The following is a 15,270-nucleotide window of genomic DNA, read 5'->3' on the forward strand; positions in this document are numbered from 1 at the left end:
TTGCATGCTAGTTTACCACTTTGCAGTGGCTACTTCAACCCTACATCTAAGCAACCTCAGATTCCCAGGAGCAGATAAAACCTGTATGCAATCTGTCACTGTTTAGTTTTCATTGCCAAGATAATTCCATAAAGTTAATGAATAGCTGAGCTGGATGGGGTGGGGGCACAAACACAGAATGAATGAAGGGAAACTTTGATTGGTGGAGAGTCTCCTGCTTTTGGCAGGATGTGGGTACATGATGGGTCATTGAGGGTACAGTTGTCATAATCCCATCATCAAAGTACTTTTATGAAATGCTTAATTTCTGGGGCTCTAAGCTGGGCCTACACAGAGAACTACCCAGCTCTGGAACTTCACTTTTAGACCAGGCATGGTCTGATACCAGTTATTGACATGGACACATATGAGATGGATTCAAAACTTCAATATGGCTTATATCACACTGAAGGTATGCCACCATACCTTCTATGAGTTCCTCATTATTTCTGGAGTGAAATCTACCAAGCAAATATATTTTGTCTCCTTAATGATATCATTAGCTCCAGAGGGCAGAGGACTTCACCTTACATTCCTGTCTACAGATTTTACTGTACAAGACAAATATAGATCCTCAGTAAGGACTGAGTAAGTCAACAAGACCTGATAGGTAGAGGCAGAGGACATCCTTTGAGTTAACTAATTCCTTCGAATCTCAGTTTCTTCCTCTGTACAAGGAAGGTAATTGTATGTATAGACTCCATGGGGTTAGTTATGAGGAGGGAGGGCCAGTACAAGTGAATTGCTTAGCACACAACGTAGCATATGCTTAACTATTAGCTTTCTCATTATTTATTTCTGCCTCCTGCTTAAGTAGGAGCGAGACTATGGGAAAAGGGTGAGCTCTTAGACAAATCTGGGTATTCGATCAGACTGGTTAGTTGCCTATGCATTTGGATTTAAGGGAGAAAAAAATGATTTCCCCTCTCACATACCTTCTTCACTTTTCTGCTGCAATTTCTGATCAGGGATGGTTTGAGGGGTGTGTGTGCGTGAGCGACTGGCTGGGAGTGGAAGCCCGAAAGGGGATTTTCACTGAGGATAGAGCCAGGGACTACAGTTGCTAGAGCAGCACCTTTTTCAATCTCAATTCAGTAAACATTTATAGCTAGCCCAATCAATGCCAGGCGTCCTCCAGCAGCTGAGGGTCCTGTAATAAACCCGCTTCACACCCATGCCGCGTTTCACAGACGGACTAAGCGAGAAGCTAGATAGAGTCCCTGATAGAGCGAAACACGCAGAGCGAGCCAAGGGCCTCTCCGCGCTACTACGCAAGCGCAGCTCCCCAGCGCGCCCGTCTTTCCGGCGTGGCGCAGCGCGAACTCCGCGGAGTCCAATGGGCGCACGGCATCGGCGCTGCGCACGCGCGACACAGACTCACCCGGAAGTTAACGTCTCCGTGCTGAGCGCGAACCTGAGGAGATGAAGTAAGGCCTCAGTTTACCTCTTAAGAAGTAGGGACCGGCCGCGGGAAGTTGCCCACCGGGGCTGGGGTGGTAGAGAGCCTGCGGGGCCGAGGGGTGGGAGAGGCGCGGAGACTGGAGAACTAGCCCTCTAGTTCTGCTCTCCCTTACCTCTGGCCAGGCCGCACTTAACGGCCGCTTTTCCGCCTCTCTCTGCAGCCCTTTAACTAAAGTGAAGCTGATCAACGAGCTGAATGAGCGTGAGGTCCAGCTTGGGGTGGCAGATAAGGTGTCCTGGCACTCTGAGTACAAGGACAGCGCCTGGATCTTCCTGGGTGAGAGTCACATCTTTCTGCACTGCTCATTCTCTCCTGGTGCGCTTCCTAACCTTTCAGCATTCCCGCCTTTCCTTCCTTCTGACGTTCATCACGCACTTAGATTTCTTTCTTCTGGCTGCCCCGTAAATCCGTTTTCTGTATCTCTTTTCTCTTCCATTTCTAGTTTGCTCCTCCTGCCAAGTCAGTGACCATAATAGTTACCTTTGCCGTTCACTGTGGTCCTTGCCACTTGGTTTCAGAGACTGTTATCATACCGCGCCCCCCTGTTACATAGCTGAGGAGGTTAATGGACTTCCTTAAAGTCACATGGGTAATAAGTGGAACAACCAGAACTATGGGATTCTAGAACTGATGATCTTAACCACCATCTTGTATTACTGCTAGCGCCCCCCCCCCCCGCCCTTTCTCCTTCCCTCAGAATTCATTTTCCTCATTTACTTAACTTCTGCCTTCTGTCCGTGGCCATATTGTCATCTCTGTATTCACTTGTGTCGCATCCAATAATATGAAAGTTTGGGCAAAGAAGTTATTGCACCAGATATTGTGCTAAGCACTTTATGTCCATTGTTTTATTTAATTCTTACAACAGTTCTGTGAAATAAGTACTAATATCCCCATTTTACAGATGAGGAACGAAAGATTTGCAGGGGAATTTATTTCCTATGAAATGCTGAACAGTTGTCTATAGACAACCAAAGATTCCTTAGTCTATGTGAGGTGGGGTAATATTTTCATATTTAAACTGATTTTGCTGTAATCTTAGCTGTGAGTTTGTGAGTTCCGGGCACCTGGGTGGATCAGTGGTTGAGCGTCTGCCTTTGGCTCAGGTTGTGATTTTGGAGTCCTGGTATTGAGTCCTGCATCAGGCTCCCATTTCTCCCTCAGCCTATGTCTCTGCCTCGCTTTCTGTGTCTCTCATGAATAAATAAATAAAATCTTAAAAAAAAGAGCAGGTGAGTTCAAGATATGTTTGTGGAAACAGAGTTTTATGCTGCAAACTGTCTGCTTTGCAAGGTTTTGGGTGTGGGGAGTATTTGGTTAGTGATGACACTGACCTTTCCACAAAGTTAATCACTCCTTTTGCTGCACTAGTGCCGCACCTTATATATGATTCTGTTAAATCGTCAGACTGTGAGTTCTTTGAGGGCAGGCCCTGTGGCTTACTCTTCTTTGCACCCACATTGCTGGGCCTAGTGCATGGTATGGAGGAGATGCTTGGTAAATGTTTGTGGAACTGAAATGTGGTTTTCTCTCCTAGGAGGGCTTCCTTATGAACTGACTGAAGGGGACATTATCTGTGTGTTCTCACAGTAAGTCCTTTTTCATTTCCTGCCTTCTGGGTCATCAAATTATGCTTGCTTAATACATTTTGTGGCCTCACAAAGTCTATTTGTTTTATTCTAGTCTGACTGGGCTCCCTGCATGGGGAGGGCTGGAGCTTCTGCTCTAGTCTAGATCAGCCCCAGGACATGGTTATAGAGCTCCCAATATGGAAAATCCAAGAAGTTAGATGATTTAGGAGGCTGTCTTGGGGATTCTGGTCTATTTTTATTGCTTTTTAAGTGAGGCTTGTTCAGCCTGTGCCTACACCAGAATAGACTTACTCACAGGAAACTACCATGTTGGACTCCTTGGGCTCCTGCAAACCCAAGGGTAATCCATGATCACAGGGCCCTTCTGGCCTACACCTGTGTGGTGTTGTGGGATTAGGGCAAAGCACAGAGGAATGGGAGAAAAAGCAAAAAGTTTAGGCAGTTTTCTTGTTTCTAGATGGGTATAAGATTAGTAAGCAGAACCGGTCTCTTTACCCAGAAGCTGAGAATTATGGGCTGATGAGGAACAAGGATGAATAGGTGAACCTTATATTCTTCATTCTGCCCATAGATGAAAGCAGCAGCATTGGGTGGGAGAGCATCTTGCACTGGTGGTGGCGGCTGGTGGGAGAGGGGCTGGGCACAACCCAGAGCTACACAGAGTGGTTAGACAGTCCATGGGGCCTTAGGGACCCTGAGGGCAGAGGACTGTGGCAGAAGGATTTGGGGAAGTAAACACTGCCAGCACACTGTGGCGGAGACATTGCCATGTCAGGGGATGGTGGGGCCGTCCAATAGGAAGAGGACCGTGGCTGAGTGGTGGAGCAGCTTATGGAGGAGAGGGCCATGGAAAAGAAATTGGGCAGTACCCATGAGAGGGCCATGAGAGAGGGCTTCGGCAGCCCACTCTGGCTTAGCGCCCAAGAGAGACAGAGGCTGCTTTCTCTGACTTCTGGGCAGCTGGAAGTTTACAGCAGGTGCAGCCTGTAGTTTCCACCCCTTATGATACCTCTGTCTGGTCCAGCCTTCATAGGGGCTGTTTTTGTCTTATTTGCGTTGAGTGATGATCAGCTAGTGTGTTTGCTTATTCTAATTCTCTATTCTGGCTGTACACCTTGCTCTCCATGAAGATTGTCTTTGCCATTGGTAACAGTGGTTTTCAAGAAATGTTTTGTTTTCTGATTATCAAGGTAATGTATAATCATTATAGAACATTTGACAAAAAGGAAAAGCATAAAGAAGAAAATAGAACGTACTTTAAGGAAAAACTTAACATTTTGGTGTATTTCTTTATCATCTTTTTTTAACCATTTTTTTAAATGTTGGGTAGTCTAATATTTTGCTGTTATAAATTGTATTACACTATACATTGTAGAATATATATCCTTTGTATGCATTCCTGATACTTTACATAGTGAAATTACTAGGTCAATATGTTAGCATTTTTCAGATGTTTTATGAATATGGCCAAATTGCTCTCTGAGAAGTTTGTACCAGTTTCTACTGTAACTAGAATCCCCATTTTTTTTTTGGAATCCTAATTGGCAGTGGTTATTTTTAAGATACTTGTATGGTTTCTCATTATGATTTTACTTTGCCTTTATTTAATCGTCAGTTAGAACGTCTTTTAATAGATGTACATGCCATTATTTCTTGTTTTTTTATTTCTTGTTTTTAAGATGTCTTTTCGTGTCCTTTGCTTGTTTTCTTCTATTGGTGTGTTCCTCATTTTCTTAGTGATTTTACAAAAGCTCTTTTTTTTTTTTCTTTTTTTTTAATTTTTATTTATTTACTTATGATAGTCAGAGAGAGAGAGAGAGAGAGGCAGAGACACAGGCAGAGGGAGAAGCAGGCTCCATGCATCGGGAGCCTGATATGGGATTCGATCCCGGGTCTCCAGGATCACGCCCTGGGCCAAAGGCAGGCGCCAAACCGCTGCGCCACCCAGGGATCCCGATTTTACAAAAGCTCTTAATGGTTTTAATTCTGTTATGCCACTTTGTCATGTGTTGTTTACTGTGGACTTACTTTACTTAATTTGATGTGTTATACTACATTGCCATCATTATTTCTTCATGCTCCAGTTGTCCCAATTTGGTCTGTAGGAGTCTGTTTAAATGTGTTCTTGGGGGGATCCCTGGGTGGCTCAGCGGTTTAGCTCCTGCCGTGAGCCCAGGGTGTGATTCTGGAGTCTCGGGATCGAGTCCCGCATCAGGCTCCCTCATGGAGCCTGTTTCTCCCTCTGCCTGTGTCTCTGCCTCCCCCCCCATAAATATATAAATAAAATCTTTTATAAAAAAATAAACGTGTTCTTATATTTTTTCTTTTACTTTTTATTTTGAGATTATTTCAGGCTTAAAATAGGAAAGTTATGTAAAGTGATATGAAGAATACCTCTTTCCCCTTCGCTTAGAGTCCCCAGATGTTAACATTTTACCACATTTGCTTTGTCATTATTTCTCCCCATGTATACCTATTATTTTTTCTGAACCATTTGAGAGTTGCAGACATGTTGCTCATTTATCCCTAAATTCTTCAATATGTATTTTTCCCCCCAAATAAGGGCATTCTCTTGTTTAACTTCAATATGGTTATCAAATTCAGGAAGTTAACACTGATACAATATTATTATCTAATTTGTGGACTTTATTTGACTTCACCAGTTGTCCAGATGATCTTTATAGCAAAAGGAAAAAAATTGCTTTCTGGTCCTTTATCTGTGATATGAGTTGTTAATATTTTCTCCTATTTTGTCATTTGTCTTTTGACTTTGTTCTGATATTTTTCTGTGCAAAACTTAAATTTTTTATTCATTTATGTGTTTAAATTATATGGTAAAATTGACTTTTTAAAAAAGATTTTTATTTATTTATGAGAGAGAGAGAGAGAGAGAGGCAGGCAGAGATACATGCAGAGGGAGAAGCAGGCTCCATGCAGGGAGCTCGACATGGGACTCGATCCTGGGTCTCCAGGATCAGGCCCTGGGCTGAAGGTGGCACTAAACTGCTGAGCCACCCGGGCTGCCCTAAAATTGACTTTTTTAGGGGGTGTAGAGTCCTGTGAGCTTTTTTTTTTTAAAAAATACATTTCATTTATTTATGAGAGAGAGAGAGAGAGAAAGAGAGAGAGGCAGAGATGTAGGCAGAGGGAGAAGCAGGCTCCCCAAGGGGAGCCTGATATGGGACTCCATCCCAGGACCCTGGGATTATGCTCTGAGCTGAAGGCAGATGCTCAGCCACTGAGCCACCCAGGTATCTCAGTCCTGTGAGCTTTAATATGTGCATAGATTTGTGTAGTCACCCCCACAATTAGGATGAAGAACAATTCCATCTCCCCAAAAACTCCTTTGTGCTGATTCTTTACAGTCTCATGCTCTGGTGTTTTATATGGCCAAATTTATCAGTCTTTTTTTTATTGCTTCTGAATTTTGGGTCATAATTAGATAGATGGGTAGGTAGGGAGAAATATGTCCTCTCTTCTAGTACTTGTATGGTTTCAATTTTATGCATTGAAATCTGATCCATTTAGAGTTATTCTTATGTATAGTGTGAGACATGGATCCAATTTCAGGTTTCTTTTCAATGGGTATCCAGTTCCCACATTTATAAAAAAGTCCATATTTCCCCCCAGCAAATTGGGATGTCACACTTATATTACTAATTTTTCCATGTATACTTGAGTCTCTTTCTTGGCTTTCTATTGTGTTCTTTTGGTCTGTCTGTCTCTTCATGTGCTAGTACCACATTAACTAATCATATAATTTTTTAGTATGTTTAATATCTAGGAGAGTTGCGCTCCCTCATTGTTCTTTTTTGAAAATTTTCTATCTATTCTTACATGCTCATTTTCCCACAAGAACTTCAGAATTATCCAGCTCCAGGAAAATAAAACACAACTTGTACTATATTACATTTAAGTATTAACTTGGGGGAGGATGTTGCTACCTATATGATGTTGAGTCATCCTATCCAAAAACAAGAGATGTTTTTATATTTGTCTAAATCTATGTGTGTGTCTTTCAGTTTTAAAAAGTTTTCTCTATGTAGACTTTGTACATTGTTTATTGTTAACTTTATTTCTAAGTATTTTATCTTTTTGTTGCTAATTCAAATGGGGTTTTTCTTTTTTGGGGGGGTTTTCTTTGATTACATATCTTCTGATTATTGTTTATTTGTAAGGAGTTTTATTTTTTTGACTTTATATCCTGTTACCTTACTGAATTATTATACTGTTTGTTTTTATTATTGTTCATGATTGATTTGCTTGGGTTTTCTATCCAGAGTATTATATATAATCTTCAAATAGAGATAGTTTTAGTTTTTTTTCATTTTTTGCATGTTTTCTCCTAATTGCATTGGCCTATACCTCCTGTACTAAACAGTGTGAAATAGTTGCTGACCTTAGCTGAATCCGCTCCAGTACAGATTTCCCCTGTTCCCTGAAGGTAGACTGTTCTACGAAAGCTTACTAAGCTAAAAATGCGTGAAGTGGTGAAGCAGTTACCATAATCATAAAAGCAAAAATCCTCTTCACCTTTCTTCCCGTTAGTGAAAACAGGTACTAAGTACGTGTTTTGTAAAAGCAAAGTGGCATAAAGTGAACCTTTAGGTAGCGGGGGAAACCTGTATTTTGTTAGGTAAGATGCAAGATATCTGGCCCAGATGTATGTGTATGATTGTGTTATTAAGTATCCACCAATTCTTGTTTTATTTTTATGACTCTACCTTTTAATTTATGAATCTTTAACTTATCTGGAATTTAACTTTGTATAAGGAATAAGGTAGATTTTTTTTCTATTTTCTATTTAATTTCTGCTTTTATCTTTATTAACTCCCATCTGCTTTCCTTAGATTTATTTTCTTTTATATTCATTCTGCCTTTTTATTTTATTTTTAAATATTTTATTTATTTAATGAGCGAGCGAGAGAGCGATATCTTGAGTAGAGGGGAAGGGCAGAGGGAGAAACGGACTCCCTGCAGAGCTGGGAGCCCAACACAGGACTTGATCCCAGGAGCCTGGGATCATGAGCTGAGCTGAAGGCAAATGCTTGACTGACTGAGTCACCTATGTGCCTCCTATTCTACCTTTTTAACAGTAAAATTCTTTAAGGTTGCAGATTTTCCCGAGCGTAGTTTTAGCTGCATCTTGTAAGTTTTGGTATATATTCTCATTTGTGTTATTTTTTAAATAGTCTACCATTGATTTTTTTTTCTTTATTTCAATTTCTCTTTCATCCAGTTGTTAGGAGAATAGGCTTCAAGTTCTAGCTTGTAGGGTATTTTTTATTTAAAATATTATTTCCAGCTGTATAGCATTGTGATTGGAGAACATGTTCTGTTTTTGGAGGTGATTGAAGTTTATTCTATAGTCCATTTTAATACATGTTTCATGGATTATTGAAATGGTACTATTTTTGTAAGATTCAGATATATATATCCACTAGTTTGACATTAATATTTAACAACATAATTGTTATATTATAGTTTATATTAATGTTATAATTATATATTGATATTAATTCCTCTGACCTTATTTTTGTCAGCTTTATGTGTTATAAACTTAAAGTGGTATGCTAAAATATAACTTTTGTTATTAGTTTCTCTTGGAATTTCTAAGAGTTTCTTAAGTTAAAATTTTTGACTTGTGAACTTATGTATAAAGTTTCATGACATATTTTTGTAATATATTAGGACCTTTTTAACAATTTTTTTTTAAATTTTTATTTATTTATGATAGTCACAGAGAGAGAGAGAGAGGCAGAGACAAGGCAGAGGGAGAAGCAGGCTCCATGCACCGGGAGCCTGACGTGGGACTCGATCCCGGGTCTCCAGGATCATGCCCTGGGCCAAAGGCAGGCGCCAAACCGCTGCGCCACCCAGGGATCCTATTAGGACCTTTTTAAGTGTAAAAGAGCTCTCTTAGTCCTGCTTAAGGGGAACTATTTTTTTTTTTTGGCCTTGAATTCATCTTCGATCTTAATATTACCACTCATTTTGTAATTGGGTGTTCCTGCTCTGTCCTTGTCTAATTTTTATTTTTAACTTTATGTCATCTTTTCCTAGATGTATCTCTTGTATAGATTATATTATTTGAATTGTTTTGTCATTCAATCTGAAAGTTTTTGCATTTTAAATCAATGGTGTCTTACTCTTTTATAAAATAAATAGATATGGGGAGATTGTTAACATTAATCTGGTGCGGGACAAGAAGACTGGGAAATCCAAAGGATTCTGTTTCCTTTGCTATGAAGACCAGAGGAGCACAATTTTGGCTGTTGACAATTTTAATGGAATCAAGGTGAGTGTGTTCACTAAGCAGGATCTGGCTGGACTTTTCCTGTATGTAAGAGTTCGATTTAATTTCCCACCTGATTGCCCCAAGTTCAAGGACAGTACTGGTCACCTGGATGTGTTGAGGGTTGTAGAGGTGTGGGGACATACTGACCAGGAAATGATCCCAGGAAATAATTTCATTGGCTTATGACCCTGCTGACACTTGTTCCTTTTCCTCATGTTCATCTTCCCAGGAACATAGGTATCATGTCCCTCACCCCCAACCAAGCCCCTGGTTTCTCACCTTTCCATTCTCACACCCTACTCTCATCTCTGATGTATTGGGCAGTAAAAAGACTAGCAAATACTGCTCTTCCATGCTATGCTGTGTCAGAGGATTTGGCGCTCTCTTATGGCTTCATCCTCTAAGACATAGCTCTGTGTGTCTGTCCTATGTCTCCACTGACTTAGCATTACTGGGCCTTGGAAATTCTCTAGATGAAGTCTGATGACAAATTCTACAAAAGTAACTCATTCTGAAGTTTTCCCTTGTCTGTTCCCTCTCAGAACACTCTTGGCCAGAGAAGGTGGTAGACAAGTCTGGCTTGTCTATGCTCTCCCTGGTTCCTCTGCTTATTTAGGAAAAGCACTGCAGTTAGATAAGCATTTTTTATAGGTTTGGGGGTGACTTTGGACTTGGAGAATTTGTCACTGATTGCAGCAGTATGGAACAGCTGAAAATCTCCATGAAAGGGGGATTTTCTAAAATGTTTTCAAAAGGGGAATAGGAAAGATGACCTTTAAGTTCAGGCTTAAAGGTAAGAATGAAACTCTGTTCTTGTATAGGAACAATAAAAGCCAGACATAAGCTTTTGGATGATTTTTTCCTATAGAATAGGTCTGTATCTGCCTGACTATTTTTAAGTGAGGGGCTAATTTTTTGTTGTTCACCCAGAGAGTTGTGATCCACAGCAAAAATAAGTGTGAGACAGTTGTTCCAGTATGGTGGGGGTAGAGCAAGGCGTGAGGGCTTAGGAAAACAAATTCCTTCCCCTTTCCCAAATATTGGTCTGCCTTGACCTCATCCTAATTGCTGTATCAAGAAAACAGCTGTAGTGCTGCACTCGCTTCAGGAGTTCTTTCTAACTGCCAGGCCATGGTATGTTTTACTGCAAATTAATGTGATTGAGGGTAATTCATTGTTTATGCATGTAAATTCTTAGTTTTCCCTGCTGCTTGTGCTTTGGGGCAGTACTGCTGAGCATTTTTTCATTTAATTGCATATGTAGAACCTGAAGGTTATTGTGTGGCACCCTGGGGTAAACTGAGGAGGCTGCCTGGTAGAGTTGCCTCAGGGACTCCAGCTGCCTACCTGATTGCCCCAGGGAGGGGCTGGGCAGATTATTATCTAGGTATATGTGCTGTGACATACCAGTTGGGCAGGTCTGGCTTAGATATTTCCCCAGAAATAGAATTAGCAGGAAGGTAAAGGGTGTAGTTTGAACCATGGCTTTCTAGGGTGTGGTTTGAACCATGGCTTTCTGCAGCTGGGTTCAAATAGTTCAGAAGTAGGGCCCTCTCTGCTGAAGCATTGCCTGTCTGTCTTAGATCAAAGGAAGAACTATCCGAGTGGATCATGTGTCTAACTATCGGGCTCCTAAGGACTCAGAAGAAATGGATGATGTGACCAAAGAGCTCCAAGAGAAGGGCTGTGGGGCTCACACCCCCTCCGTGAGTTCATCCGAGGGTTCCGAAGATGACAAACCCCCAAAAAAATACAAAAAAGGTAAAGCACTAAGACCTGAGAGAAGATTCTGGGTAGTCTTAGTGTTTGCTCCTCCTAGTATTCACTGAGAATTGGTAATCAGTTATTAGGTGTGAAAAGGAAGGGTGTGGGGAACCGTATAGTAATTGGGAAAGGAGAGGTATCAGTGGAAGACTAATATCATGGGCTGAATTCTGTTTCCCAGTTCATATGTTGGAGTCCTAATCCCTCGAGACCTTAGAATGTGACTGTATTTGGAGGTCGGGTCTTTAGAAAGGTAATTTGGGGATGAGGATTGCCTTATCCAGTGACTTGACCTGTCAAGGGGGACAGTTGTCAAAGTTGACTTCTCACAGATGCTTTTCTGGAAGTATAGATTATGAGTGCTTCCCAATGCTACCAGTAGTGCTTTCCTTTGGCATACCCTCCCCCCTTCCCCCTCTTCCTTTCCTTATTGGTTGTGCCCCTTTTTCCCTCCAGACAAAAAGGAGAAAAAGAGAAGAAAGAAAGACAAAGAGAACACTGACCAGGAAGTACAGACAGAGCATCCAGTCTCCTCTTCATCCCCCAGAAACCAGATGGAAAAGGAAAAGGATGACCCTGGCTCTAAAAAGCACAGCACCAAGAACCCAGAGAGGGGTCAGAAGTCAGAACCCAGAGAGGTGCGCAAGCACCACCACAGCTCTCCCGAGGTCAAGACCACCTGCCGCAGCAGAGCAGAGGACAGAGAGAGGGAGCCGAGGAAGGAGAAGCCCAGGCACGAACGTAGGTCCTCAAGCAGGAGGGAGGAAAGAGAAGAAAAGAACAGAGAGAGAGAGAGACAGAGAGAAAGAGAGAGAGACAGAGACAGAGACAGAGCCAGAGGCCGAAGCTCAGACAGGCATTCCAGCCGGCACAATGGGCGTTCTGAGGGGCATAGCCGGAGAGGTAGAAGCAGGAGCCGAGAGAGATCGCACAGGCGTAAGAGGGCCCGGCACTCGCGTGACCGGGACTCCTCCAACCCCAGTGACCGCAGGCACCACTGAAGCTGTGGCCTGTTTGACAGTCTACTAGTACTGGAAATGGACTTGATCTTGAAAATGCAGTCATACTCAATTACACTTTTACTGTGAGGTAAATCTCTGGGCTAAATTCTTCCAATCCCTTGAGTATGAGAGTCATCGAGAGCTGTAGTCTTAACAGCCACATATCCTATACTTTTGACAAAATCCATTGTTCCTGGGAACATGCTCAGGACTTAAATTTGGTTTCGTAAATATGGCCCTTGAATTTACGACCCCAGTTTATGACATAATTGCCAGGAAAGGGGAAATACCAGGCAATCTAGGGATTCTAGTCTTTGTGCTAGATGTTTAGGTGGCAAGCCAGTTGGCAGGTACAGCCATAGAATAGAGGAGTGTGGTTTAACTAGATCTGGACAGCTTGATGGGAAGGGGATAGTGATTCTTAACACCAGCCCCCTCTCTCTGCCCCCTGCCCTCCTTTAAAAAAATTTTTAAACATCTGTTTTTCAATGTCCATGCACCGCCTCACTATTTATTTATTTATTTATTTATTTTGATCGAGGTGAAATTCACATAACATCAGATTAACCATTTCAAAGGGAACAATCCAGTGGCCTTTGGTATCTTCACAGTGTTGTAAAACCACCACTCCTGTGTAGTTCTAAAACATTTCCATCACTCCAGAATGAAACACTGTGCCCATTAAGCAGTTACTCTCCATTCCCCCCTCCTCGTCTCTGTCAGCCACCAATCTGCTTTTCATTCCTATTGGAACTACCCATTCTGCACATTTTATGCAAGTGGAATTGTACAATATATGGCCTTTTGTGTCTGGTGTCTTTCACTTAGTATATTTTTGAGGTTCATCCATTATTGCGGCATGGATCAGTACTTTGTTCCTTTTTATGGCTATCCATGGCATGGATAGACCACATTTTGTTTATCCATTCCTTGGTGGATGGACATTTGGATTGTTTCTACCTTTTGGCTAGCCAGCTGTTTCCACATTTCAGACAGGCCAGGCCACTTTTGGGTCATTTCCTTTTCAAGTAGCTGTTCTTGCTGAGATGGGAACACTTTGTCAGCTTCATTGCGTATCTCTCTGGTCGCCTTGGCAGGTTTTTTTTTTTTTTTCTCATTTTGAGAACCTTGTCCTTTTAGTTTTTCAGTCAGTCCCTTATTGAGTTAGGTAGGAATTAGTTTGCAGGACCATAACACCGCTGCTGAATTACTAAGCTTGCACTTCTGACCCTTCAAAACAAAGGAACAGAGCTTTAATAGTGAACACATTTAATTAGTTTACTTGGTATGTTAGTTTGGGTCCAAGATTAGATGTGCAAGAGATTTTGTTTTTAGGAGAAAATGCCCATGAAAGAAAATGGGAAAGGAGGCTGGAGAAGTCCGGAAAAGCAGTCCGACTCTGATAGAAGTCTAACCTCTGGAGAAGAGGGAAAGCAAGAAGGAAGGTTGGGTAGGAAAAAGGCTTAAACTGCTATGGAGTTGTGAGAATGTTTGAGCAAGACCAATAAAATGGGAGCCAAAGCACCTGTCAGAAGATTCCCACTAGATCAGCTTTGGTAAGCAGAAGTCCTTGCTCTTGGGCCATGGCACTCTCTTTATGTGTCCATCATCCCAGTTGTGTAGTAGCCACTGACAAAAGGCCTATGCACCTCAGTCATTTTGTCTGCCTGGCAGTTTAGTGCTTCTTCTGTGGTGGATGCTCTGATGAATGTTAGCATGTGATACAAAAGTATTCACACTTTGCCTTATCTCTCACATGTCAGTCCACAGTTTTTACACCATACCTCCTTGTCTCTGATTTTTACCTCTTGTCCTTCCAGTCTCTCAACTGGATGGCCAGGCCACTGGCCACTGCCCAGGAGTCTGTGTATACCCAATTAAGAGTCTCACATTATGCCTCTTCTTTTACACCAAGTCAGGTGTACTACGTTAGATCCCATTCATTGGAAGATGTTTCCTTCTCCACCCCTGAATGTGGCAGTAAGGCAGATACCATTCATCATCACTATGTGCCCACATACTGAACGAACCCACATAAAAACCAAGCTCAAGCTGTTTTCTGCCTCAGCTGGTCATACATACAGGGACCCCCATTTGGCTAGAGGTGCAAAGATAGAGGGGCTACCATTCTTTGCATCTTCTAGGTTTTTAATAGTAGCACTGATTTACTCTGGCTCCACTGAGATGTAATATTGTTTTGATTTATGTATCAATTAGGGTTTTACCGGGAAAATAACCAGTAGGATATGTATATCTTGCTGTAAGCCAATTCCTAATGAGAAAACATGCAGGCATACCTCATTTTATTATGCTTTGCTTAATTGTGTTTCACAGATAAACTGTGGTTGTTTTTGTTTTGTTTTTTTGTTTTTTGTTTTTCAAAGTAAGGGTTTGTGGCAACCCTGTGTGAAACAAGTCTCTGTCATTTTCCAACAGCATTTTCTTCGTTTCTCTGTCAGATTTTGATAATCACAACATTTCAAACTTTTTCATTATTATTACATTTGTTACGGTGATCTGTGATTGATGGTTATGATTTACTGAAAGCTCAGATATTGGTTAGCATTTTTTTAGCAATAAAGTATTTTTAAATTAAGATATGTTCATTGTTTTTTTTTTACATACAATGCTATTACATACTTAGTAAACTATAGTGTAAACATAAATTTATATGCACTGGGAAATGAAAAGATACATGTGACTTGCTTTATTGTGATACTTGCTTTATTGTGGTCTGGAACTAAACCCCCAATAGCTCTGAGGTATGCCTGTGTGTGTATGTGTGTATGTGTATGGCAAGGAATTGAATTATACAGTTGTGTGGACTGGTTAGGCAAATCTGAAATTTATAGGGCGGGACAGCAGGCTGGAAACGCTTGGGCAGTAGCTGATACTGCAGTCCATAGGCAGAATTTCTTCAGGGAAATCATAGTTTTGCTATTAGGTTCTTCAACTGATTAGATAAGGCCCACCCTGATTATCAAGGATAATCTCTTGAAAATCAACTGATGGTAGATGTTAATCACATCTATGAAATACTTGCATAGCAACACCTATATTGTTGTTTGATTGACTAGTTGGGTACTATAGCCTGAGCCAAGTTGATACAGATAA

General features: G+C 41.4%; 1 protein-coding gene across 1 annotated transcript; it reads left to right on the plus strand.

The window, feature by feature from the left end:
- Window positions 1–1,333: 1,333 nt before the first annotated feature.
- On the plus strand, window positions 1,334–14,752 carry RBMX2 (RNA binding motif protein X-linked 2). Its single transcript, XM_025431309.3, has 6 exons — window positions 1,334–1,466; window positions 1,662–1,777; window positions 3,039–3,090; window positions 9,262–9,391; window positions 10,975–11,152; window positions 11,612–14,752. Exons 1-6 carry the CDS (start codon window positions 1,462–1,464, stop codon window positions 12,154–12,156), a joined length of 1,026 nt encoding a protein of 341 aa, XP_025287094.1. The 5' UTR covers window positions 1,334–1,461; the 3' UTR covers window positions 12,157–14,752.
- The last annotated feature ends 518 nt before the right edge of the window (window positions 14,753–15,270 follow it).

The sequence above is a fragment of the Canis lupus genome, chromosome X (assembly GCF_003254725.2).
Source record: "Canis lupus dingo isolate Sandy chromosome X, ASM325472v2, whole genome shotgun sequence".
NCBI lineage: Eukaryota > Metazoa > Chordata > Mammalia > Carnivora > Canidae > Canis > Canis lupus.

Bases quoted from the DNA above. Each gene is read 5' to 3' on its own strand.
- RBMX2 (XM_025431309.3), top strand. The intron at 9,392-10,974 runs GTGAGTGTGTTC...TGTCTGTCTTAG, and splicing joins ACAATTTTAATGGAATCAAG to ATCAAAGGAAGAACTATCCG. The intron at 11,153-11,611 runs GTAAAGCACTAA...TTTTCCCTCCAG, and splicing joins CCCAAAAAAATACAAAAAAG to ACAAAAAGGAGAAAAAGAGA.